General features: G+C 39.6%; 1 protein-coding gene across 2 annotated transcripts in view; it reads right to left on the reverse strand.

Annotated features, from left to right (window-relative positions):
• Positions 1–25695, reverse strand: part of GRXCR1 (glutaredoxin and cysteine rich domain containing 1) — a 314493-nt gene that overhangs the window by 105617 nt on the left and 183181 nt on the right. The window contains exon 1 of one of the 2 annotated variants that reach the window (XM_043572750.1): positions 20861–21735. The exons of the other annotated variant lie outside the window; for it this stretch is intronic. Within the exon in view, the coding sequence (XP_043428685.1) occupies positions 20861–21370 (510 nt within the window). The 5' untranslated portion in view covers positions 21371–21735. Of the gene's footprint in view, positions 1–20860; positions 21736–25695 lie in introns of those variants that run through there. 2 annotated transcript variants of the gene reach the window in all.

The raw sequence follows: 25695 nt of genomic DNA on the forward strand, positions 1-25695 counted from the left end.
GAGCCCCGCGTCAGGCTCTGGGCTGATGGCTCGGAGCCTGGAGCCTGTTTCCGATTCTGTGTCTCCCTCTCTCTCTGCCTCTCCCCCGTTCATGCTCTGTCTCTCTCTGTCCCAAAAATAAATAAACGTTGAAAAAAAAATTAAAAAAATAAAATAAAATAAAATGTGGTTCTAGACTACAAATAAAGCAGTGGTACCAAAACTACCAAACTGGTCGGTGGAGGGAGAAAGAAATATCCTTTCATTCAAGGTGACTCTACACACCCTAATTCCAAGTATGTGAAGGAAATGAACTGAACTCTAGGAAAAAGTCAGTACAGGTGACATGAAAATACCAATGCAATCTAAAAAAGACTTTGTATCAGACACCTCTCACATACCACTTCGATCTTCACCATGTCACATCTCTCATATCTTATTCTCCACTGAGGTGACCAGCTTTGCATGGGTTCTGACCAGCTTCAAGTGAGCACAGGGTAACAGGGCTCACACATGGAAGGTCTGTCCTGCATCTCTTACTCCTGCCCAGTGAGTGGACTTAGGTTGACTCAACACTAGACTGATAGGTGCTTTTTTAAGCCAACTGATGATTTCAAATTTTGCCTTATTAAAATTATAAGAACCATAGTTCGTAGCACTAGTATCAGCACTTTAAGTCTCCCAGTTTCTCACTTATGCTCATTAGATAATAAAGGCAAAGTGCAGAATGTTGACATCATCCCACAAACACTGTCACATAATGGTGTTGTCACTGTCCAAACCAAAGTACTGACTACTGTATACAATTCCAAATCTGGCATATGGAAATAGTTCAGGGCTGCCATTTGAATATGAAGTAAAGAACTTCCCATGCACATGAGCTATCTGTAATTTCCTTGTCACGAGCTTTGACTTCCGCCTATTTTGCATGTGTGTTGTTTTTTGTTGTTGTTGTTTATGCAAAGAATTTGGCTTCACATACTTCTTTGAACATTTCAAAATACATTGAAAGCAAATTACGGTGTGCCAATATAAAAATGAAGAATGAATTCTATCACATTCTCTCAAGGTCCCCATCAATACTGAGTTTTTATGATTCCATGGAAACAAATATGACTTTAAACAAACGCACAACAGTCTCTTAACAACCTATATTTTTCTGTAGTGCATATTATACATTTATGCCAGATAATCTCCACAAATCCCTTTGACCCTTGTTTAAATATCACTTTTTTAGGTATCTTTTATCCAAACAAGACACTTTTGAAAGTGACAGGTATCCTAGGAATTATAACAAGGCAGTAATTAAACCACAGGGGAAACTAAGACGTACAGTCACCTTACCTCGTTTTTGCTCTCACTGCTGGCTATACTGACTCTTTGGGTTCTCAGTAAGAATCAAAAATAGCTTTCCAATTTTACCTCCCACCATTTCCCCCAAACAAACTCTGTGCTACAAGTAAACTAGTCCCTTTCTTGACTCCCAAACATATCTTATGTCTCTGCTAAGAGACTCACCTCCCCATTTTCTAAGGTAAGTATACCATATATAATACAAGTATTATATGCCAGGCCCTGTTCTAATCTCTATAAATGTATTACTTATTTTAATCCTCACAATACCCACATAAATTAGGTATAACTACTAACTCAAATTTATAGATGAGGCAACTATAATTTGCCCAAGATGACACAGATAAAGGGTGATATGTGACTTAGGAGTTTGAACCTATGGGTTCTCTTCCAGAGTCACTGCTATCCACCACTACATATACTAGTTCAAATCTCACCCACTGCCTAGAAACCTCCTTGTCCTTCTATCCGCAGAAGATTCCAGAATCCTCTGATCTCCTAGTAATTATACTATCTTATAATATTTCATCTCTCAGTGGGTTATTTTCCCCTCTTTTATCATTATTCATAATGTGTCTTACAAATCTAATTCATGAGAGCAGGAGCCTTCTGTTTATAATCACCAATTTATTGCTTGACTTTTTTTTTTTACAGTTTCATTGTTATTGCCTTGTTGATTTTGTATATATCCAAGACATACTTGGATACCTAGAAAACTTCTTTCAAAATATATGCATGTTTCAATTCTTTGAATGGCCTCAGATTAGATTTTCTTTGTTTAGGAGATGCAGTCCACTGCAAAATCAAAATGCACACATTCATTTAGTCCACAAGTATTTATGGGACATGTATTATGCAGCAAAGTACTGTGGTAGGCACCCAGGATGTGGAAATTTAAAATTCCGTCCTTGTGGACCTGTGTGGAAGGCTGAGTAGTACACAGACTTCTGTGTTAGAGTTATAGTATGTGGCAATAGGGCTTTAGTAGAGCTGCAGTGAGGGTGTTCTGAGAGTTATAGAGGCATTGAACCTAACTGAGGGCAAGCACCGAAGCTTCCAGGAAAGAGGCACGTCTGAGGTTAGTTTAAAAGATTGAGTTAACCAAGAGAGAAAAGTGGCAGCATTTCAAGAAGAGAGATCGGCATGTACCAAAAGCAAAGCGAAAAAAATCAGATGATATAGAATGGCAAAGATTGGTTAGAGTAAGGGATCGGTACATACGGGCTGTAAGGGAGACCATGCCCAGAGATGGGACTGCAAGAGTAAAATGGAAAAGCAGGGAAGGCTTTATACGCCATATGTATCAGCTGCCTCTTTTGTTCCACCTCCCATTGGCTTCAAGAAACAGATCCATATGAGCTTCGTGTCATTTGGTACCGACAGATACTCACTGTGACTCGGTGCCATGTTTCCAGCTCGGACTTTTCTCTGGCTCCTCGGGGTGGGGCACCGAAAGAAGACCCCTCAGCTCTTAGGCATGTGTAGCCTACAAGTGTGTGTGGTGAGTGGGGGAATATAGATCTCGTGGGGCGATCCTCACCAAAGGGAAAGAGACCATAAAAGAATGCTTCTCCCAGTTGATGTGGATTCTGAAAGGCATTTTAGATACTCTTCAGAAGGCCCCAGCAGGATGCAGGATCGAAGGACCCTCATTAAACACGGCAGTAATCAATGTACCTTTGCCGTGGCTCTATCCCCTTCCCTCTTTCACATTTCTCCATCTCTCCCTCCTGCCCTGAGATCACCTTTCCAATAAACGACCTGCACGCAAGTCCTCATTTCATATTCTGCTTCTGAGAAGAACTCAGGTCATACAGCAGACTCTGAAGTTAGATTTTATATGTAAATGCTGCCAAGAACCATTGATTTGTTTTCAGCAGGGGAGTAACATGATTAGCTTTTCAATTATACAAGGACGAAATCCACAGGAGGCGGAAAAACAGAATGGGGAGAGTTTCTGCATATCTATGGCAACATAAAGTTACTGAGAAAACCCCGGAAGTAAATGGACTTTTTTTTACATGAGAAAAAATAACAATAATGGCCTCAAAAAAAATGGCTAGCCAGATGGCACTTTCTGATTGCATTTGCGGAAAAGCAAAATGTGCAGGGATGAACTCTGGCTCCAGGGTAAATTATTAAGTAGGGAGAGTTTGGGGCTTGGGGGCTCTCCTACTCTTCACCTTTTCCTGTTTTGATATTCTTTTCAGAAACGTTTTAGTAACAATGATGAGCTGGTAAACTATTTTCAGGGAGAGGATAAAAGCCCTAATTTCCCGTGTTAGCTGATTTCTGTGCTGGGAATACTCCCACCATAGCCAATTTCAAACAGCCAAGTGTTTCACAACTGACTTGCAAATTCTCTGAATATGTAACAACCCTCTCTCCACCCCTACACTGCTGCCACTTCCACAGGAAAGCCCTGGGGCTATTCTGAACTTTGGCAACCACTACCCTAGTTTCCTCTCTTTATTGCAATGCAACTGCCTTCCACTGCTCTTCTTTGCAATGTTTTAGTGAGATCCTAGTATCCTCAATTTTGATCCCTTCCCCACCCAATGCTTCTCCTCCTTTGTCTCCAGATAACATCATTTTATGTTTATAGGGTGTGGTGGGTGCTAGGGTGTGTCCCTACCTCTCCCCTTCGCCAGGCTGGTCCACTGTCCTCAGATACTATGAGTGGTGGCTGCTAACTGTTCTCTGCTGCTGTCCTCCGAACAGAGGATAATTCCTTCAGATGAATGGGAGCCTCTTCATCCAGGAGACTGAAGGGGGGAAGGGCAGCCAACTATTGACATTGCGCAGAACCCCACACTGGTCCCCCTGTATTAATAACTCCTCTGAATGAGACCTGATGAGCAAGGAATACTAAACACCTGAATATAAGATACACTGCTTCAGAGTGTGGGAGATAAACCCCACAGAGTTTATCTAGGAGTCTGGTGGTTTGAGGCATGTTGGAACCTTCTCTCAAAAGGAAAGGCCAAATTATTTTTGCCCCTTCTATCTCTAAGAAAGAAATAAAGTGCTCTGTGGACCTCTTCAGGTGTTAGAAGACACACATCCACTTATCAAGTGGCACAGAAGGTTGTTAGTTTGGGGTAGGGCTGACAAAAAGAACAGCTGCAGGCTGAAATACAAGTAACCGAGAATTGTGGGTTCATGCATACAACGCAGCAGATTCCATGTTATTAAAGTATCTGTAGTGAAGAAGAGCATTATGTCCAAATCACTAGCCAGGAAATAGGAAAAGACATAGCACCAGTAGGAAAGACATAGCACCAACCCCTAGGGTTCAGGATCAGGACCAAGACCATGCCATACCATGTGTCGTATCATCCAGAACCTGCCACCAAACAGATATATCATGTTGAAGGTACAGATGATATATCAGCTTGGAGATGAAACCCTGTGGGAAAGGGGCATCATTCTTCAGGATGCCACTTATACCTTAAGCCAGTACTATGTTAGGCTTATATGGTGGTTATTATATGGTGCTATATTTCCAATACCTACAATTCATGGGTCCAGGAACCAACGGAAAGCTGTAGGAATGATCCCATTCGCCATCATTCCTAGGCCTTCACCTGGAGCCTAGGAATTACTACAACTTTAGGTATTATTAGTTTTAAGCCCTTGGTCCCGGAAGGGAATACTTGTACCAAGTAACACAGTGAAAGGCTCACTAAACTTAAAACTACAGTTGATATCTAGTCACCTTAGGTTCACCATGACTGTAATCTAGTTGGTATAAAAAGGAATCATTATACGAGCAGAAGGAATTGACCCTGATTTTCTCAAAGATATAGAACTGCTGGTACATATTAGGGGCAGATAAAAATATAGCTGGGACTCTGGTGCCTCTCTTGGTATTCACATGGTTTTAAATATAAATGGTCAAGGACAGCAACCACTGACTGACAAGGGCATAGTGATCAGAGGCTCAGACTCCACAAGGACTAAAAATAAGGGCCACCCACTCATGCAAACCACCTAGACCAGCAGAAGTGCTAGCTAGGTAGGAGGAGGGGGTCTAAAATGGATGGTAAAAGAGGAAGAAAATAAATACCAGTTATCACATTGAGACCAACGACAGCGTGGGGGCTATAATTTATATCCCACTAATTGTCCCACCGACTGTGGCAAGGCTATGCCTGGATGAAATGAACTTGATGGAAGAAGCAAGTAAATCTGAACAGGGCAAGAGGTGGACTGTAGTGGATGCACCCAGAACTCCCTTCACAAGGTTGGCTGACCCACCCCCCAAGCAGCATGAATATTGGCTGCTAAAAACTCACAGCTTCCCCTTTCTGGATAAACATCTCAGCAGAACAGATGATGCCCTGACACACATACATAAACACACATACATGGACAGCCAATGGCTGATGACAGACAGACAGAAGCATACAAAATGCCAGCCCATTACTGCAAGGTGGAAACAAATCCATGATACAATTTGTATTCTGAGTACCCAGACTGCAGCTGGTCTCCAGCCAAGACCACTCCCTGGCTGAGCTGCCCTCCCCTGTCCTAACCTGCTTCCTTCACCCCTTACTTTTGAGAGTACTTCCTCAATAAATCACTTTTCACAAGAACCCAATCTCAGGTTCTACTTCTAGAAACTTCAACCTAAGCAGAAGACACTTAGCTGGAGCAGGAAAGTGGGGGGAAAAAATAGAAAAGGATTTCAGGCGGCAGATCAAAATGAAGACAAAAATAATTGGGGACAAATTTTTTTTTTCATTGTCCTTCGAATCATACTGGGATGTTGTCAGCTTCTATTATGTAAAATAAGTTAATGGATTAAAGAAACAGTATTGTTAGAAAGGTACCTAAGAAAATTTCTGTCACATGTAGACATTCAATAAAGGGTTGCTCTTATTACCAGTACTAATAATATTCTTTTAAGTCAGTGTTTTAAAAAGCTTGTTTGTGACTAGCAGAATCCAGAGCAGCATTGCTGACAGGCTTGCTGAGAGAGAGTCTGCCCTGCTCTGCATGCAGAGAGCTTTCCTATCATTGTTCTCCTCAAATGTGAAATGAGTTCCACCTCACTGACTGCAGAGCCCCTGAGGCTTGGAAGGGGGAGGCGGATGGAGGCAGTGAAGGAAGAAGCCTTGGGAATGATCCCTGTGACTCTGTAGTCATCGTGTTCAGTATTTTATTTTGTTTTTGATTCCACGTAGGCAAGCAGAAGGGAAAAAACAAAGCAATGTGCACTACTTGGGGGAAGTTCCTTTCTGTTTTAGATTGCTCACTTTAAGTCAAATGTGGCATGCGCTTGTTTAAAATTACACAATTAGCGCCCTACTATGGATATGGCAGATAGCTGACAGGCTTAGACTTATATTGCTGTTAGTTAATAATAAATTGCTTACCACCCCTAATATCATTTGATGTCTGTGAAGTTCTAGTGTTAGAATAATAGAATCAGGTAAAAAGCTCTAGGCCTTAGAAAAGATGAATAGCAGCCAGAAATCAAAAGGAATGAATACTGAAAAAAAAAAAATAATAATAAGAGGAAATGAACCTGGAAAGACAGAAAAAAACACGGATAAGCAAACTAAATATTATGACATGTGATCACTATTAAAGTGCTTTAGTAGCATGATCTAATGTGACTTAAATTGCATAAAATAAAAATTAAATCTCACCAAAGTTGTTTAGTAATGGTGTGGCAGGCACTATTGCTTGTCTATCCAACAGCTATTTCCAAACCCATGCTCTACCAGAGAGGCAATGCCATATATTCATATTCCCAGCCTCTTTGTTATAACAAATAGTGGCCCTAAGACCCTATTCCAGCTAATGAAATGTCAGACAGTGCTTCTAGAAAGTTTCCAGAATTTTCTTATTCCTTTTTGTTAGAAGAGGCACACCTACAAAGAATGTTCTTTTTTGCTTTTCCTCTTCTTCTGTTTTTTGCCTCTGGATTAGCTTTAAGCTATGGCAGTCATCTTGAATCCATGAGGGAGCATCACAAACAAGCTAAGGATGAGAGCACAGAACAGGAAAAATGGAGCTGTTTATCACATTATCAAGCCACCAACAACCTGAGCCTCCTCTAAACTTCTTCTTAATTGATATAACAAATGTCTAAGTATTTTAAGCCATATCTAGTAGTCCACTCTGTGCCTTATAGCAGAGTACATCCCATATATTTACAAATAATTCCCCAATTATTGTTGAAAGGCATAACAAGTCAATCCAGGCTACTACGAAAGAACAGAGAGAGCCCGCCTCTGTCCAGAAGAGGCAGGCCAGGCTTTCAGGATGACAGGTGTTGTACGGGAATGCTCAGACACAAGGCACTTAGGTAGCTGGCTGAGCTCACAGGTACACAGCCAAGTGCAGCACAGCCAGGCTGGCAAACACATGGCCAAGTAGTCACAGGAAGTTAAAACTACAGAATCCAAGACAAAGACCCAGTGAGGGGCCAAAGCCAACGAGAAACTCAAACACAGAAACTGGCCTCAGGAAAACAGTTTTGTGTGGCAGAGGCTAAGCCAAGTTTAGATGCAGAAGCTAAGATTTCCCAAAAGGAAGTGAGTTCAGCCAACAAAACTTGTAGTACCATAATGCCTTCTAAGGAGTGGCCCAGAGTTCCCATGCAGCCCTAGTTTTAAAAGATGTTATGTGAAGAGAACAGAATCTCTATAAGATTCTGAATTTAAAAGAACTCAGATGTCCTGCTTCTGTCCCCCAGTAAACTCTGAGTACTTACTACATTCTATAGTAACTATGAGTTTGTATTCCTCATAAGAAAGAACTTAATTCCTCTGAGGACAGAAATCATGTGTTGTTCATCTTTGTGCACCCTCACTGCCTAGCAGAGTACTTAACAATGACTGATTCTATAGAGGCCAAGGGCAGGCTTCCCCAAGATAGGCCACTTTGGCGTGAACATCATTTTGAGTTAAAAGTCATCAAAACTCAGTAGATGTAGAAAAGCTCTCTTCATGGTCCTCAACTGCCTAAATTTACATTATAAAGGAGAGCCTGTATCAGGAAGAGTTATTAACAGAGACTCCCTTTTACCTAATACACTTATCTGTGTAATAGGGCAACCTTTGTTTTTAAAAACATCTCCTTTCGCCTTCCTGCTAATGACCTTCCTCCCCTTTGTATCTTCAGACTCTACCTCTCTCCTTAGTTCATGTAAGCTTCATGTTGCCTTGTTCTTGGAATTTCCAGGTCTATGTGGATTCCCTTACATACACTATTAAATTTTATTTTCTCATGTTCATCTGAATTATGTCAATTTGATTCCAAGTCCAGCTAGAAGGCCCTTGTAGAAGGTCTTCATCCCTAACAATTCACTGTTTGTTGAGGTGGATAATAAAAATAATAACAATATTTATTGAGCACTTATAACATGCCAGGCATTGTGCAAAATGGTTTATATGCAACAGTTCATAGGAAATAATCATGATCATTAACCCAATTTCAGCAACAAGAAAACCAGGGCTTACAAAAGTTAGGTAAATTTCCCCATCACACCCACCCAGGAAATAGCAGACTCTGCATATGAAACTAGGTCACCTCCCTCCAGAGAATACAGTTCTTACCCCTTCATGGAGGAATTATGTATTTTTCACAAAGAAAAGTGGGGATTCTTAGAAATTTGGGTTTTTTCCTGCTCCTGTGAATAATTGATGGAGTTATGTTTTCAAGAGCCTGGACATACACGGGGCTCCTGGGTGGCTCAGTCGGTTGAGCGTCCGACTTCGGCTCAGGTCATGATCTTGCAGTTCGTGAGTTTGAGTCCCGCGTCGGGCTCTGTGCTGACAGCTCAGAGCCTGGAGCCTGCTTCGGATTCTGTCTCCCTCTTCCTGTACCCCTCCCCTGCTCATGCTCTGTCTCTCTCTGTCTCTCAACAATAAATAAATGTTAAAAAATAAAATTAAAAAAAAAGAGCCTGGACATACACAAGATGAAGCTGGGTAGTTCCAAGAACTGAAAAAAGTAGAGGTAGGGTATTCTGAGAGACAATTTATGTGAAAGGCCCGTGAGCAGCATCAGTGCAGCATCAAGGGGCTGGAAGAGCAGAAATGAAGATGAATGTGCCAGAATCCACAGACCAGGACCATGGCTAGGTTTTCTGACCCCCTCAAGCCTGTATATCCTGCAGATCATAATGGTAGGGAAAGAAGCCCCAGTGATGACTAGTATAGGACTTCTTGCCCACACTACGAAACGGGAGCCAGTAGTCACTTTGAATCCAGTATGGAAAGAATCAAGTCAAGTGGTCTTTCCAGCAGTGGTTTATTGTGCCTCACATTTACCTCCAACAGAAAGGACGGACAGAAGAGAGAGAGAAAGCCTGTTGTGCAGGCTGAGCGGGCAGCTACCTAATTTCCAGCACAGGCTTTGTGTCTGCTTCAGTCGTCATAAGCTCTCACCACCAAGTCACTTCTTTGGGGGCATAATTCCATCTCTAGAAATCTTAGAAATATGAAAAACACTTTTTGAGAAAGCTAACTTGTAACTGAGGCAGAAAGAACTGGCCATGGAAGATGCTGAAGTAGGCAGAAATAAAGAATGATAAAAGAAAAAAATATATATATAAAGAAAAATCCCACAATTAGAAGAGCAGCCCTGACAGCTGTGATTAATTAAGAGAATCTACGATGCTGTGTCTCAAAGCTCCATGATTTAGTTTTTTATATGGTTCAAAAGAGAGGTGGTAACCTTAGTTAAGTTTGGTTGGTTTATTGGTTATTGAAATTTCCTAATACTTTCTTTTAACTGACAGATGTGTATAACTATATGTTGTCCTAGAACTACAGTTAAAAGCACAAGGTACTCACAGAGGCAAATTTTCAGCCTTCAGGCTCTTGCTGCTGTGTTTTCATTGTGAATGAAGTTCCATGACTCTAGAAACCCACTACTACTGAGTATTGGTCTGACCGACTCACCACACAAAATTTGTGCCATGACTACAAGTTATCTGCTTCCCAGAATCACAGTTATTTCCCTGAGATTGTAGGAATTAGCATCCATGACCCCTGGGAGACAAATGGCTCCCTTCCTGAACAAAGTTTCTGGCACTATATGAGTAATGTGTAAAGATCATTGTTAAAGAGCCTACTAAAAGGAAATCCATGAAACCCTCTGAGGCTGATACAGTCTATGGTACAACCACTTACACATAATTCATTTCTCTCCTCTTTGCACATCTTTCATTTCTCTCCTCTTTCTGTATTAAAAAGACCACTAGTTTAAATTTATTGGTTTCTTATACTTAATAAAATACATTTGCCACTTCATTAGTGATAACTTTATTTGCTTTAAGGTCAATTCTTTTTACTCAGTGCTATTCCATGCTGATAGTTTGCCACAATCAAAACTGTGTTCCATCAACTCCATAAAGTGCTAAGGCATAGCTAATTACAAGACCAGAGTCCAAAAGGATTAACATCTTTGACTAACACAATAAAATTAAATTTTGTTGAATATAGAGTCCTGTATGTAAACACAGAAAAAAAAACTAACAAGAGTACTACATTAAATAAAAACAGATGTTTTATGAGATTGAAAGTTTTAACCTCATGAATCTTTCCACTGAGAAAAGATGTTTGAATGAGTCAACAAGCCAACATCACAACAGTGTGATGTGGCCACCAAAAATATTATTTTAGTCTTAAATTATATTCATGGAAGTGGGTGACAGATGGCCTTCACTCTATCCTGGTATGATCAGTTTCAGTAGGTTCAATATCCACAGGATAGTGAGACTTGAATCGTTGTCTTGCCAAGACTCTGAATCTCTTCCCTCTAGAAATCCCCACCAAAGGCTAGGTAAGACCTTGACAGAGATGCTGTAGAGAAAATTCAGGCATCCAATGAGTGGTTGGACACTAGTTGCCTGATGGATAAGAGCCCAAGCTTTGGAGTCAAACTTCTGATAGTTATATCACTCACCATCATGAGACTTTGAGCAAGGTACTCAGAATCTGTGAACTTGTACCAGTTTGCTCCTGCTGCTTAACCAACCACCCCAAACAGAGTGAAATGCAACATTAAACATTTATGGCTCACTCTTGAGTCTGCAGTTTAGCTGGCAGTCAGCAGATCGGGGCTAAGCTATGAAGGATTTGGCTTCAAAATGTTGGTTGGGTCCAGGTCTGTTCTTCATGTCTCTCACTCTCCTAGGACCAGCCAGCCTCCTGCAGCATGCCTTCTCTTGGAAAGAGTGCAGGAGAGAAAACTCAATCATGCAAGCACATTTCAAGCTTTTACCATCCCATTGTCTAAAGGGAGTCATGTGGCCAACGCTAAAGTCAAGGGTGTAGAAGTCCACTCTTATCCTCATGCAGTCATGACAGAAGTGCGTCCATGTGTGACACACATTGGAAAAAAGTTGAATCTACCATAAAGTCTTAGTTTTCTCATAGACAAAATAAGTTTACTGTACCTACCAGGTATGGCAGGTAGACTAATGGCTGGCCAGAAATATCCATGTCCTAATCCCCACAACCTATGAATATGTCACCTTATATGGCAAAAGAGGCTCTGCAGATATTATTTCACTAAGGATCTTGAGATAGGACGATTATCCTGGATTACCCAGGTAGGTCCAATATAATCACAAAGGTCTTTATAAGGGAAAGAAGATGAAGGGTTAGAAAAAAAGATATAACAATGGAAGCAGAGGTCAGAGAGATGCAGAACCAGGACCCAGGGAGCCTCCAGGAGCTGGAAAAGGCAAGAAACAGATTCTTCAGAAAGCCTCCAGAAAGAGTAAAATCCTACAGAAAGCTTGATTTTAGTCCCATAAAACTCCTTCCAGACTTCTGACCTCCAGAACTATAAAGTAATAAATCTGTGTTATTATAAACCACTCAAGTTTATGGCAATTTGTTTCAATAGGAAAGTAATACACTAGGTGAATAATTATTACCATTGTTCAATCCCCCTAAATATGGATACTGCAGGCTTTTTTTCTTTCACATAACCACACAATCTGGATGCCAAAGGCCTTGCTCTTTATTACTGGGGAAAATCATGAGTCCTGTGTCATTGAAAAGGGCAGTGTTTACTTGAGCTCAGCAGAATCTTGAAACATGAGAGGGCATCACTTCTGCCAGATGTTTCCCAAACAGTATGCTAACAGCTGTCAAAAGAAGGTGCTCATGAGTCAGTCATGAGAGGACACTGAACTTGGCTCTACACCAAAGGTAACATGCAGGTAAGCACAGCTGCTCTACCAGCACAGGCTGGTTCTGGAGCACTGATGAGCAGGGCAATCCCACAGCTTGTCCATGCTGACCCTGCTCTAATCCACAAAGCCCACTTTCCAATCTCTAAACCTGCCAATTTGCCCTGAGGTCACAGCCCATCCAACTATTCTCCTTTCCCAAAATGACCCTCATTCAGTCTCTACCAGATTGGCATTCTTTCTCCTTGTTTGATTTCCACTGACTTGTCAGCACATAATTCCCCCAGGTTTTCTCTTCTAACAAAAACTATCTCTTGCAAATCAACAACCTGGCTTTCACTACTCTACCCACTCTGTGGACTAGTCAAGCTTTCAGACTTTTCATACAATAAAGATCTTTAATTCTATATCATTAGTTACATAAAAGGTGCAAAAAAGGGGGGCAACTTAATTCTTCCATGGCCTAATTGTTGGAGGAGTTAATCAAGAGGACATGGCTGTCAACTGATGGGCAGTCACAGGCTTCTCACCTCCTCTCCTGTCCTTGGAATGTATGCCCCCAGCCACCATTCCCACAGCTGAAGCTGTTCAAAGATGCAGCCTTGAGAGAGTAAGGTGTTATTGAGGTCATCTGAATAGTATTTGTAACTGAAGTCAGTTAAGGCCTCTATATAAACTTTTAAAATTCCAGTGGGTATGGAGATATACTCATCTTGTGGCTACCCAAGACAAGCTTCATAGGTAAGTTCCCTTACTTATTAAACTTGCCACCTACCAATCTGGAGTGGCCTGTCTCTTTCTCTGGTCAATTCCTGCCCTCCATGTACAGGAGCTTGTTTCAAATTTAACCCAGGAAGCTCCAGAGGTTGTGAACTAACACCAATTTTGTTGTTTAGGAATAAAAAAAATAATAAATACTTCTACAATTTATTCTATTAACTATGAAGGAATTACATGAACAAAATGTGCACCTACTTCTTCCTAACAAAATGTTCTAAGGCATAAATAATTTGTCAGAAATTAGGTGACATAATGAATTATTACAAAAATAAAATTGAGCAAAGAGATCCTAAATATTACTTGAATAGACTTGTGTACATGAACCAAAGTCCCTTAATAAAAATTTCTGTATGGGGGTGCCTAGGTGGCTCCGTTGGTTGAGCACCCAACTTTGGCTCAGGTCATGATATCATGGTCCGTGGGTTTGAGCCCTGCATCAGCCTCTCTGCTGACAGCTCGGAGCCTGCAACCTGCTTTGGATTCTGTGTCTCCCTCTCTCTCTGCCCCTCCTGCACTTGCACTCTGTCTCTCTCTCTCAAAAATAAATAAACATTAAAAAATTTCTGTATGACATTTTAACATGTCTATAATCTCTAAAATTCCTTCCAGGCAATAGTGATTGAGGAAGTGATGTATTTATATAGTGTCAACTTAAAGACTATTAAATATTTATATTGCTGTTATATAAAATTCAAGGTACCGGGTTTCAAAGAAAATATCAGAAACTCTGTAAGCATGAGTAGGACCACCCAAAGATGTTTGTCTAGCCCTGCTATTATATTGCTTTTATAATGTTTGGAAGCATCAGGTGCTAATTTCCTAATTATGTGGTAACCATTTGCTATCAGTAAGAGTTCATTAAGCAGTTTCAAGTCATCTTGTAGAATCTGTGGGTTTTCTCAGCATGTTGTTCTGATGTCAGAATTTAGGTAAATTAATGGATTAAGCGTCAGCCTTCCACAAATTAAAATGTCACAGTGATCCCATGTCCTGATGATACAAGTACATAGGAGAGAATGAGAAATATTCCAACTAGATACTCATTGAACTAATGACAGAAATCTGTAGTAAGATTCATGGAATTGGGATAAGTACTCATGGTCAGAGTCACTGTTACTGACTACTGGAGCCTTGTGGGATGAAGATAAGAGTCATTAATTATGTAGATTACCCTTCAGTCCTTGGGCCTTGAAATGGACCTAAATTAGAAAGAAAGCAAGAGAAGTTGAAGGAAGGAATGTAATAAAATGATGGTCTAGTAACAGAAAGACTAAATGGAGAAAAATATAAGCATGGGAGAAACGAGGAATGGGTAGCAGAGACTATGTTAGGCCAATGAGAAAACAGAGAGGGAAAAGCCTCTGGAAAAAGAAGATAAAGTCAAGTTTTGTGTCTGAATTCTTCCAGAAATCACTTTACACAACAATTCACAATACATTACTGAATAGCCCATGAAGGCAAAAGCTGGGTCTTACTCCTCACATTATCTACTTAGTGCCTGCTCCATAATAGATATGTAGCAAATGGTAATTAAAAGAATAATTGATTGAATCTAGAAGATAACCCACAACAGAAAGAACCGAATGGAGGGAGCTACTAACACTTCACCACGCAAAACCTATTCCTTTCCAATAGGAGAATTCTCCAAACTGAAAAGAGATAAAAAAAAAAAATAATCACTTTGTAAGAGAATTTCACTTAATTCATTAACTCAAAGAAAGAACATTTACTGAAGTCCTAATCAGCATCAGTGTCAAACGCTGTGGCCAAGAATAGCAAAGCATTGGTATGTGGAAGGTGGTCATCATAACAGCACTTCAACAAGTTTGAAGGGTTAACTCCTTCAAGATCATGCACTCCTTGCCTGCTAACCTAAGTCCATTGGTCTGTAGGAGAACTAACCGCCTTTTCCTTGAGATTTTGCAGATCACTGGCCTTGACGAATAAAGAACCAGGCTTTCTTGGAAGATAAGCCCTGACCCCATTAAAAACAGCTGCCATCGATGCCAGCAAGTCTGTTGAGGGTCATGTTGACATATAATTAACTGCCAGAGCATCAGCTTCTCCTGCATGTTAGCACCCCCCCAGCCCCCCAGCCCCACCCCCACCCCCACCCCCGCCCCCGCCCATTTCTCAACCCTTCCCCTTTAAAACCCTCTGCCTTCACCTAGACCGGGAAGACAGTCTTTAAGACATTAGTCCACCATCTTCCCAGGTTGAGGCTTCCTAAATAACGCAACCTTTCCTTTCCCACCATCACTTGTCTCTTGAGTATTGAATTTCGAGAGGTGAGCAGCTGAACCAGAGTTTGCAACTGGTTCTCTGTCCGGTAACAACAGGAACTTCGGGTGTATCAGTTTGCAATTATATAATTTTCCATAAAAATATATCATTTGTACCAACCCATTTTGGGGTTGTAATGTAGTTTCTTGCATCATTTGAAATTGCATAAAAAATCCTGCAGCTTTTGCTATTCCTGATACCTAAAAAAGGCAATATTTCCATTAATAGATGCTTATTTTGATAGAATATTACATAATAATTTTTCTGAATGAGATTTTAAATCCTATAACAATGTTTCATATGCAGAGAATATGCTCAACTTATTATTAATTAATAATGATAGTACCTCATGAAATTGCTATGAGAAATAAATGTCAATGCACATAAATAATAAGGACAGTGTATTTAGTAAGTACTTAATCAATATTTAGTATTATTGTTGTTGTTTTCCAGAGTGGTCCAAATAAACCACTGGGACCAAGAAGTCATCAAGAGTATCGCCTTGTTTTCATTGGAATATTACTCTATTGCCAAAGCTAGATAAAGTTTACTAGAGATTAATAATAAGTACAGCCAGAAATTTCTGATAATCATTCATCCTACAGTTAGTGAACAACGCTGAGCAGGGGTCTTCCCGGACTTAACCCAGTCACCCCTTCCCAGTGTCAACCCTTGCAATCGGAAAAGAGTTTAATCACATGATGTTATAGAGATGATAAGGTTTGATAAGTTTTAAAAATATAATGTAAGGGGCTCCTGGGTGGCTCAGTCCGTTGGGCATCAAACTCTCGATTTCAGCTCAGGTCAGGATCTCACAGTTCATGAGTTCAAGCCCCACATTGGGCTCTGCCCTGACAGCACAGAGCCTACTTGGGATTTCTCTCTCTCCCTCTCTCACTCCCTGCCCCTCCCCGACTTGTGCACTCTCTCTCAAAATAAATTTTAAAAAATAAAGGTAAGGTTGAGTGTTTTTGTATATAGCACTATACTTTGAAAACCTAACAAAGCCAAAGCAGTGAAAGGCAGGGTTCCCAGGTTACTAGCTTTGGGCCAGACACTTGATTTCTCAGTTACTACAAGCAGGCATTATCGCTCCGTATTTCACAAAATCTTTGGAACAATCAAGTAAAATAACGTACCCGAAAATATTTGCAAAATATAAATTCTTCTACAAATGTAAAATTATTTTTATTTTACTTATCTTGAAATGTTAAAATGCTTATAAATATAAACACATTAACCACAGATGTGCATGTAAATACAAAGATGAAAAGTTATATGTTTGAGTTTTTAGAAAGGAACCAGCAAATTATAACATGGGGATAGCTATTGTCCTTCTTGGCATCTATTTTTCTCTAATACAGTAGCTTTAAATTTGTAAAAAGAGGGAATTAAAAGTATAGAAATTACAGAAAAAAGACTATAACTGAGTATACAATAGATTATACAAGTTTGAAAATAGGATGAAGACAAAAATTACTGATATTTAATTACTGCCTGAAATTTAATCCCATAGGAACAAATTAGAAAAAAACTGATGACCTTAATTATCTGCATCATTGACCCACCCCAAGAAGCTTTGGAAATATGTTGCTGCTAAGGTCAAGGTGTATTGCAAATTTTTTTTTTTTTTGCTATAAATTTATTCAAATCAAGAAAACTGTCGTATTTAAACCTCTCAAAGTAATTTTGGCACATATGAAATCATTAAGTCCCTGAGCTCTTTTTAAGGCTGGTTTTTGCACTGTCTCCTCCCCGAGCACCTGGGCCACTCGCTGCCTGTCCTGGCCCCACGGGTGTATCTCGAACCTAATCATGCCCTGAGTGATGAGCGCTATGAGCCACATAGTGGTCTTATGATTTGTCTTGCATGAGGTAACAGTGACTAATTGTAAAAAATAAATACAAAATAATCTTTTTTTCTAAAATTCTCCAGTAATGACGAGTAAAATCATTTATCTAGGTAGAATTATCCTTACAGAATTTCTTAAAGAAAATTAAAACACCACACCTACATCAGAATGTACTGGTAATTTCAGGAACCATTTCTAAAACAACTGATTGATAAATTAGGATACAAGAGGAAACAAGTCTGTCGGGATATCTTTATCTTTGGCTCAGGAAACCCCTCCCTGGTGATCTAACATGATCAGAAGAACAAATGACAGATGAATACGTAACTTCTTTGTTTTCCCCCTTAAATATTGAAGACATAAAGAACATTAAGGAATATTTTTATTAACTCTAGCGAACTGGATGAATTTCCATTTTACATGCTAGGTCAATGATTCTCAAACTTCAGTGTATGGATGAACAACCTAAAAGGCTTCTAATAAATGCATATTTCCAGGCCATCACTAGATTCCACGTTCTCAGATTTCCAAATGAGCCTCTCTTGAGCATTACATTCTTGTTGTTTCTAGGAGAAATGGAAAAACCAAGCACCTGTATCTGAAGAGCTATAATCTAGACGCATTGGAGGCTTTGAGAGATTCACAAATGAAACAATGAACCACCCTCTACAAGGCCCACCTGCACATCTAAGTGACTTTCCTCTCTTTACCTCATGGTCCATTACTACTGTCAAAAACTTTAATTAATATTGCACATCCTCAATTACCCAGAGTTCTATAGAGTAAACTAATTAACACATGAAATGGGAATTTGTTCTAATATCCCTTTTATACACAACTTTCTAAATAAGTGTTCCTAAGAAGTAAAAATATTTGAGGCAAATAATTTCAATGACAATTCTCTGCACAGCTGAAATGTTTGCAAGCTCCATGCCAATATTTTATGAGACAGGAGTAACAGAATGGGAAACTAACAGAGAGGAAGCCAAGTTATTTACCGGTTCTTTGAAAGCTTTTATTTATAACTGGGTTTCCTCTCAAGTTTCAAGTTGAATGCTTTAAGATTTTATGACTTAAAACAGGAAGAAAACCTGTGTCTTCAATTATAGTGCCTTGCTTCAATAAGATTGTGCATTAAAACCTTAATCAAATATCCAAAATATTACTCCTCACTTTTTCCTCCATGAGAGAAATTGCTACATCACAGTTACATCCAGTTAGGTTTGCTGCTTATTTTCTAAGGGATGTGGAAAATATACAGATATCCAGGGAAGAGTCACATCTGGTCCCATAACCATGTATAGAAGTAACTTCATGGTAACTTCTGCTTTTAGTCCCCAGGGCTTCTCTGCTACTGCATTGTGGGATGCCTATGGAAACCTACTCAGTCACCGTAAAGCACATGTCTAAGATATTTGTCACTCCTTATGACACCTATCCTTTAACAAGCAGCGAGCATCCAAATCAGCTCTCTATATAATGCTGCATAGGTTGTATTGCACAACTCTGAGGGGTGCTATTTACATGGACAGTGATATGAATGGAGCCCCTTGAAATAGCACAACTAGCAGCCCCCATCCAAGAGAGGAACTCCTTTAACTTATGTTTTGTCCTGGAGAGATCAGAGAACATTCCATGATGACGATAGTGATGATGATGATGATAAAAGTAATGATGATGGCCAAAATTTGTGAATACTTGCAATATGCTGATTACTTTGCCCACATTATACAGAAAGAAGGACCGGCTAGAAAGAAAAATGGTTAAGTACCAGTCTTTGAGGGACTTCTGCTAGTAATCACTATTGTCCTCTTGAAGCAAAGGGTAAATGGAATATGGGTAAGTTATTAAAAAATGAGTTTCACTGGATTTTTTTTTCAAAAGAAAAAGGGTGATGGAATTACACATTGAAAAGTATACAAGTTAACTATTATAAAGTAATGTAGTAATAACATCTGATTATAGAATTTCTTCTATTTTCTATATGTGAATTTATAAGCTCTTTCAGGACAAAGCCATAGGGAGAAAACCATTTTCTCTTGAAGATTTAAGGTATTTACCCATAAATAATAATTTTGGGGGGAGATATGAATAAATTCAAATCACAGTACTATAACTGGTGCAGAAGTTTCGTAAATAACCTTCCAGATCGTAAAGCAATTCAAATCATGACTCAATCAAAAGCTAAATTAATCACAATAAATGCAAACATTTTTACACTTATTACAGAGTCTTGGCTTATATTTTGACAATGATAATTTCTGCATTAGATAAAACACAGAGGCCACTAAGATTATTTCAGAAATCTATACAAGATCTCCAAATTAGTCAAACATAGTCATCAGTTTCTAACTTTTGATTTCCCACCTCATCCGTAATCAGTGAAATCTTTCATGGGTAAATTCTACATATGAAAATAACCTTTGATTTTAACTGCTTTTACCCTTTAATTTCTTTTTTTTTAATCCTGGTGATGTGATCTTTCCAAATACTTCTTTGAAATGAAAAATAATAAAATACTATTGGTTAAAATCCTTTCTCCCTACCACTGTTATATCTGTCTATAATGCAGAGGCACTGTATAATTCATCAAGGAGATTTTATTTAAATATTGAAAATAATACAGAAAGGTATTAAAATGAAAAATATTGGTTTGCTACCTTAATGATAGTGATTATGAATTCTATTCCTGAAATAATGATCCCTGCTTTTAACAGAAAATCATTTTACCAATGCTTCTGGGCAATTTCAAAAACTTGTCTAAACATTATATCATTGCCAAAGGCCTCCAGACCTGAATAATGCATTCCTACATTACTGTGCAGAATCTATCACATTTTAAAGGCTAACATTTTTCCTATAAGATCTGGATCTCACTCCATACATTTACAGAGGGATAACTTTTTCAAGTGCTACTCTAGAGTTCCCATGGGCAAATGAATGAAGAAAGGCACCTCAGATAAAAGCTGCAACCCCCAGAGTAGTAGGGGCAAGTCGAAGTTTGTCTTTACAACTTCCTAACATTCCAACTGAATCCAACGCCACTGAATGCAGCTCTCAATGTTCTCTGGTTTAAAATCCATACAAGTGATGATAAGTGCTAATCTGGTATCTGGAAGGTGATAAACCAAAAATTAACTCCTAAGTTGTGCTCAGATGCTTTGAACACCATCATCTTGGTAAAGAAACAGACACATTGTTTTAGTCACTGCACACTGGAAGAAAAGACCACTTAGAAATATGACTTTGAGAATCCATCTAATTTGCTAAGCATAATGACCCTCTTTTTAATCGATGGCTGTTGAGACAATACCTTAGATGGGGGAGTGACTCATGAAGTATGTAGGAGTCATGAATAAGAGAAGCTTGCTTTCAACTGGAGGGCACAGAGGTGTTGAGATGGTGAGTTAAGAACAAAGCCCGGGAAAAGCAAAGTGCATTGACTTACCTGCAATACTTTGGTCAAATTGTTAAATAGAGCTTGGCCGGCACTCACTTTGTACTTGACGCCTCTGACTGTGCCATTTTTGCTTAAAATGTGGACTCTTCTTGTACCAAAACCCTTCTCACTGGCAGCCCTCGCTAACACCAGCAAGTTATCCTGGTCGTTCTCATACTCATCACCTTCTGATCCTATGTGGCCGTTTTGCTGTCCATCAGACTCACTCAGTCCATCTACCCCACAGATGCTGGCACATTCAGAATCCAGGGAGCCTGATGGTTGCCCATCTTCATACACTTCCTTCAGAACTCGCCCGCTGTGAGATGACGCGATCCGAAACCGGACTTTCCGTGGCCTGTCATTTTCTGGCTTTATGTCCCTTTTTAGCATGATCACTTCCACCCACATAAACAATTCACATAATCTCTGGATCAGTGTTATTGCATTAGTCCACTTGCCACATAGCAATAGCAGAGCCTCATTCTCGCAACAGCAGCACCCATATGAAACTAACATCGAAAGAAGATTCCTAAGAACTTACAGTGCGTCTCTGCTATTAATAATGAATGTGTGTGCGTGTGCTATGGTTACCTTTAAACTAAAACCTGCAAATGATCCCAGCCTTTAAATATTAAACAGCCATGGTGGACTCTTTAACAGGACAAACGCAAGAAAGTGGCAGGTAATGAAACAAAAAATAAGTATGGGGCAAGGAAACGAAAGACCTGAACTTTGAAGCCAATGATGAATGTTGAAAAGGATCTTTAACAGAAGAGTATCTCTACAATTCGCTGTCCAGAGTGGAGGCCAGAGATAAAGTATGGAATCTAATGTGTAGGATGGAACGTGTCATAGTCCTCCCACAGGGCTTCTTTCTTCTATCTTCCACTGTGATCTTTCAAAAGGGCAGTGAACGTGCTACTTGCCAACATAGAGCTTTTAATATTAGTTATGAAATAATCTCTTCGACTTTGTCAGCATTGTATAAGATGCATTTTCAATATACATCTTCATGCACAAGTGGTTTTGCTAAAGAAAAACTCTTTAACAAACTGTGAAAAGAGAGAACATTTGCCTTGTTACTTCCCACTTCCGCTAGCTGAAAATTCTCTCAGAGGGAAGGATTTTGGAAGGAAACATAAGGGACAATTGAGGGAGGCATGGAAAATCCTCCAAGCCAGCCAGATCAGGCAAAGAGGTCCTAGTGATCTGCATTAATAAATATTATATCCAAATCACCCATGCATACAGAACGGACCTCCTAACACCATGCTCAGTGCATTTTCTGACACTTTGGTGAGTGACTGAAGAATCTCTTAAGATACAAGGGCCAAAAATGAACAAATCAGGAGACTATAGATGCTGGAGAGGATGTGGAGAAATGGGAACCCTCTTGCACTGTTGGTGGGAATGCAAAGTGGTGTAGCCACTCTGGAAAACAGTGTGGAGGTTCCTCAAAAAAATTAAAAATGGACCTACCCTATGACCCAGCAATAGCACTGCTAGGAATTTACCCAAGGGATACAGGAGTGCTGATGCATAGGGGCACTTATACCCCAATGTTTAAGCAGCACACTCAACAATAGCCAAATTATGGAAAGAGCCTAAATGTCCATCAACTGATGAATGGATAAAGAAATTGTGGTTTAATATACACAATGGAGTACTACGTGGCAATGAGAAAGAATGAAATATGGCCCTTTGTAGCAATGTGGATGGAGCTGGAGAGTGTGATGCTAAGTGAAATAAGCCATACAGAGAAAGACATATACTATATGTTTTCACTCTTATGTGGATCCTGAGAAACTTAACAGAAACCCATGGGGGAGGGGAAGGAAAAAAAAAAAAAGAGGTTAGAGTGGGAGAGAGCCAAATCATAAGAGACTCTTAAAAACTGAGAACAAACTGAGGGTTGATGGGGGTGGGTGATGGGTATTGAAGAGGGCATCTTTTGGGATGAGCACTGGGTGTTGTATGGCAACCAATTTGACAATAAATTTCATATATTAAAAAAAATTAGGGGCGCCTGGGTGGCTCAGTCGGTTAAGCGGCCGACTTCGGCTCAGGTCACGATCTCACGGTCAGTGAGTTCGAGCCCCGCGTCGGGCTCTGGGCTGACAGCTCAGAGCCTGGAGCCTGTTTCAGATTCTGTGTCTCCCTCTCTCTGACCCTCCCCCGTTCATGCTCTGTCTCTCTCTGTCTCAAAAATAAATAAATGTTAAAAAAATTAAAAAAAAAAAAAAATTAATTCTCAGAAAAAAAAAAAAGATACAAGGGCCATATTAAAACATACACTGTGGTGAGTGTCCCAACCTGTTTGCACCTCCAGAGGGAGGATCCACACTTGGCCCTCATACTGAACTTCAAGTTGTTTTTTTTTTTTAATGTATAGTTTTATGTGATATAAACTTAATTTACTTTTATTTTAGAAAATTCAGACAATAATAGCACAATGTTGTGAATAAAGTCACACAAAAAAAGAAGAGTCACAAATCACCTCCCTGGAGATGTTAATAATTTTGTGAAACATCTCCCAGTGCCTATGAAGACGGGATGCTCTGATGGTCACAAAACTACATCGCCCAGCCTCTTGCAGTTTAAGAGGAGAAGGAACAAGTGCTAGCTTTCACTGATGGGATGTGAACAAAAGCCATGCTTCATTTGTGGACCAAGGCAGTTAAGAGAGAGAGTGCCCCATCCACACCCTTTCTCCTCCTTCCCCATCTGCTAGCTGGGTGACCCTTGAAGCCATATACTGAGCTTGTCAGAGCCACAGGTTCACAACCGTCACCGCCCCGCACTAAACTATGTTATGAGCAAAAACTAAGCCTTTATTGTGTTAAGCAGTGGAGGTGGAAATTTAAGGATTGTTTGTTAGGGCATCTATCAGTCCTGAATGTGCTCTCATATATTCAACATCTTGCTTTTTTCATTCACCATTATATACTGAGTCATTTCCTATATATATCTGAAAAACATGAATTTGATGTGTATATTAAAAGTCCTTCCACTAGCTGTACCACGTTTTATTTCTCTTTCTGTATTGCCTGATGTTTAAATTATTTAAAATATTTAGGGGCGCCTGGGTGGCGCAGTCGGTTAAGCCTCCGACTTCAGCCAGGTCACGATCTCGCGGTCCGTGAGTTCGAGCCCCGCGTCGGGCTCTGGGCTGATGGCTCAGAGCCTGGAGCCTGTTTCCGATTCTGTGTCTCCCTCTCTCTCTGCCCCTCCCCCGTTCATGCTCTGTCTCTCTCTGTCCCAAAAATAAATAAACGTTGAAAAAAAAATTTAAAAAAAAAGAAAATAAAATATTTAGTAAAATAATGCTGCACTAAATGTTCTTGTTCAAAAATCAGTGTACATATATCTAAGTAGTCCCTTAGTATCTTTGGGCAAAACTGATGAGGTAAGAATTTTTTTTAATGCAAAGCTTTTGATATAAATTGCCAATTGCTGATACGAAAAGTTGTATACCTTACACTTCTACTAGCATATGAGTTCCGATTTTACTGTCTCTAACCAATGCCAACAGTGCATATTACCAATTTTCAACAACGTTTATTTTGTCAAGTCGAAAAGTAGTATTTTGGTAATGTTATAGTTTCCCAACTTTGAACACTGTTGAGGACTTTCATTCTGAATATTTTCTTCATATAGAGCTCTCACTGAAGAAAAAGATGGAGAAAAATGGAAACCTCTACCTCCTGGCTAATCAAATTAGAGAGCAAATATTAGAGAATTCTATATAATGCCAAAGAAGGAGGGAGAGATGAAGGGTGAAAGGGGGAGAGAGAGGGAAAGATCAAGTATGAGATCAGCTAAGTGACAATATAAAGGGGCTTTAACTTGGCAAAGTAAAAGAGTATGTAGCCAAAGTACACAAAAAGAGAACATAAGTGAGGAAATACTTATTGGGGAAGAAGAGAAAAAATAATTCAGCTTTATGCCCAAATGTCCAAATCTTTAAAAGACACCATAGGGTAGGGCATGAGTATGAGCCTAATCAAGAAAAAAAATCAAAATTCTGTGCTTGTCCCAGTTAATTTTTGTCCTGCATTCCCCATTTAATCTTTCCCACCCCCATTTTTCTAGGTGTTTGAGTTGGACAGAGTGCTATATAGCATGAACAGGATTTTGAAGTCAAGAAACCTAGATTCAAATTCCAGCATACCTCAGTGAAAATACTCTTTTCACCTCTCAAGTCTTCAATTTTCCCATCAGTAGAATGAAGGTAACAATATCTACCCTAGTGAGCTGTGCTTGGAAGTATCTGGAACACATTGCTCCATGTGTTTTTGATGGTGTGTACATACACTATGCGTCCTTTGGATGGAAACAACTAATTTTAGCCTGAATAAGGCAAGACAGTGGCTACACAAGATTGCAGTTAATAAACATACTTGAAGGATAGAGAGAATTCAATAAAACGATTTCAAAGTTTGTGATATTTTAAATATATATATTAAAAATACATAGTGTGTGCATGTACATAAACACATGCATATGTATTCATATCTAATATTTACATACCATTTTAAAATAATGATATTAGTTAAAAGTCATCTCTCTTTTATGGATGAACTGGAAGTCCTGTAAACTGGAAACCAGCCTGCTACAAGTATAAGGAGGTATCTGCTGGTGTGAGAATATGCCTTGATAACTGTGATTCACATACTTATCAGCTAAAATGAAAATTAAGGTGCTCTAGGGGCACTGGGTGGCTCAGTCGGTTAAGCGTCCGACTTCTGCTCAGGTCATATCTCACAGATTGTGAGTTTGAGCCCTGCGTCAGGCTCTGTACTAAAACCTCAAAGCCTAGAGCCTGCTGCAGATTCTGTGTC

This window comes from Prionailurus bengalensis, chromosome B1 (genome assembly GCF_016509475.1).
Source record: "Prionailurus bengalensis isolate Pbe53 chromosome B1, Fcat_Pben_1.1_paternal_pri, whole genome shotgun sequence".
Classification (NCBI taxonomy): Eukaryota; Metazoa; Chordata; class Mammalia; order Carnivora; family Felidae; genus Prionailurus; species Prionailurus bengalensis.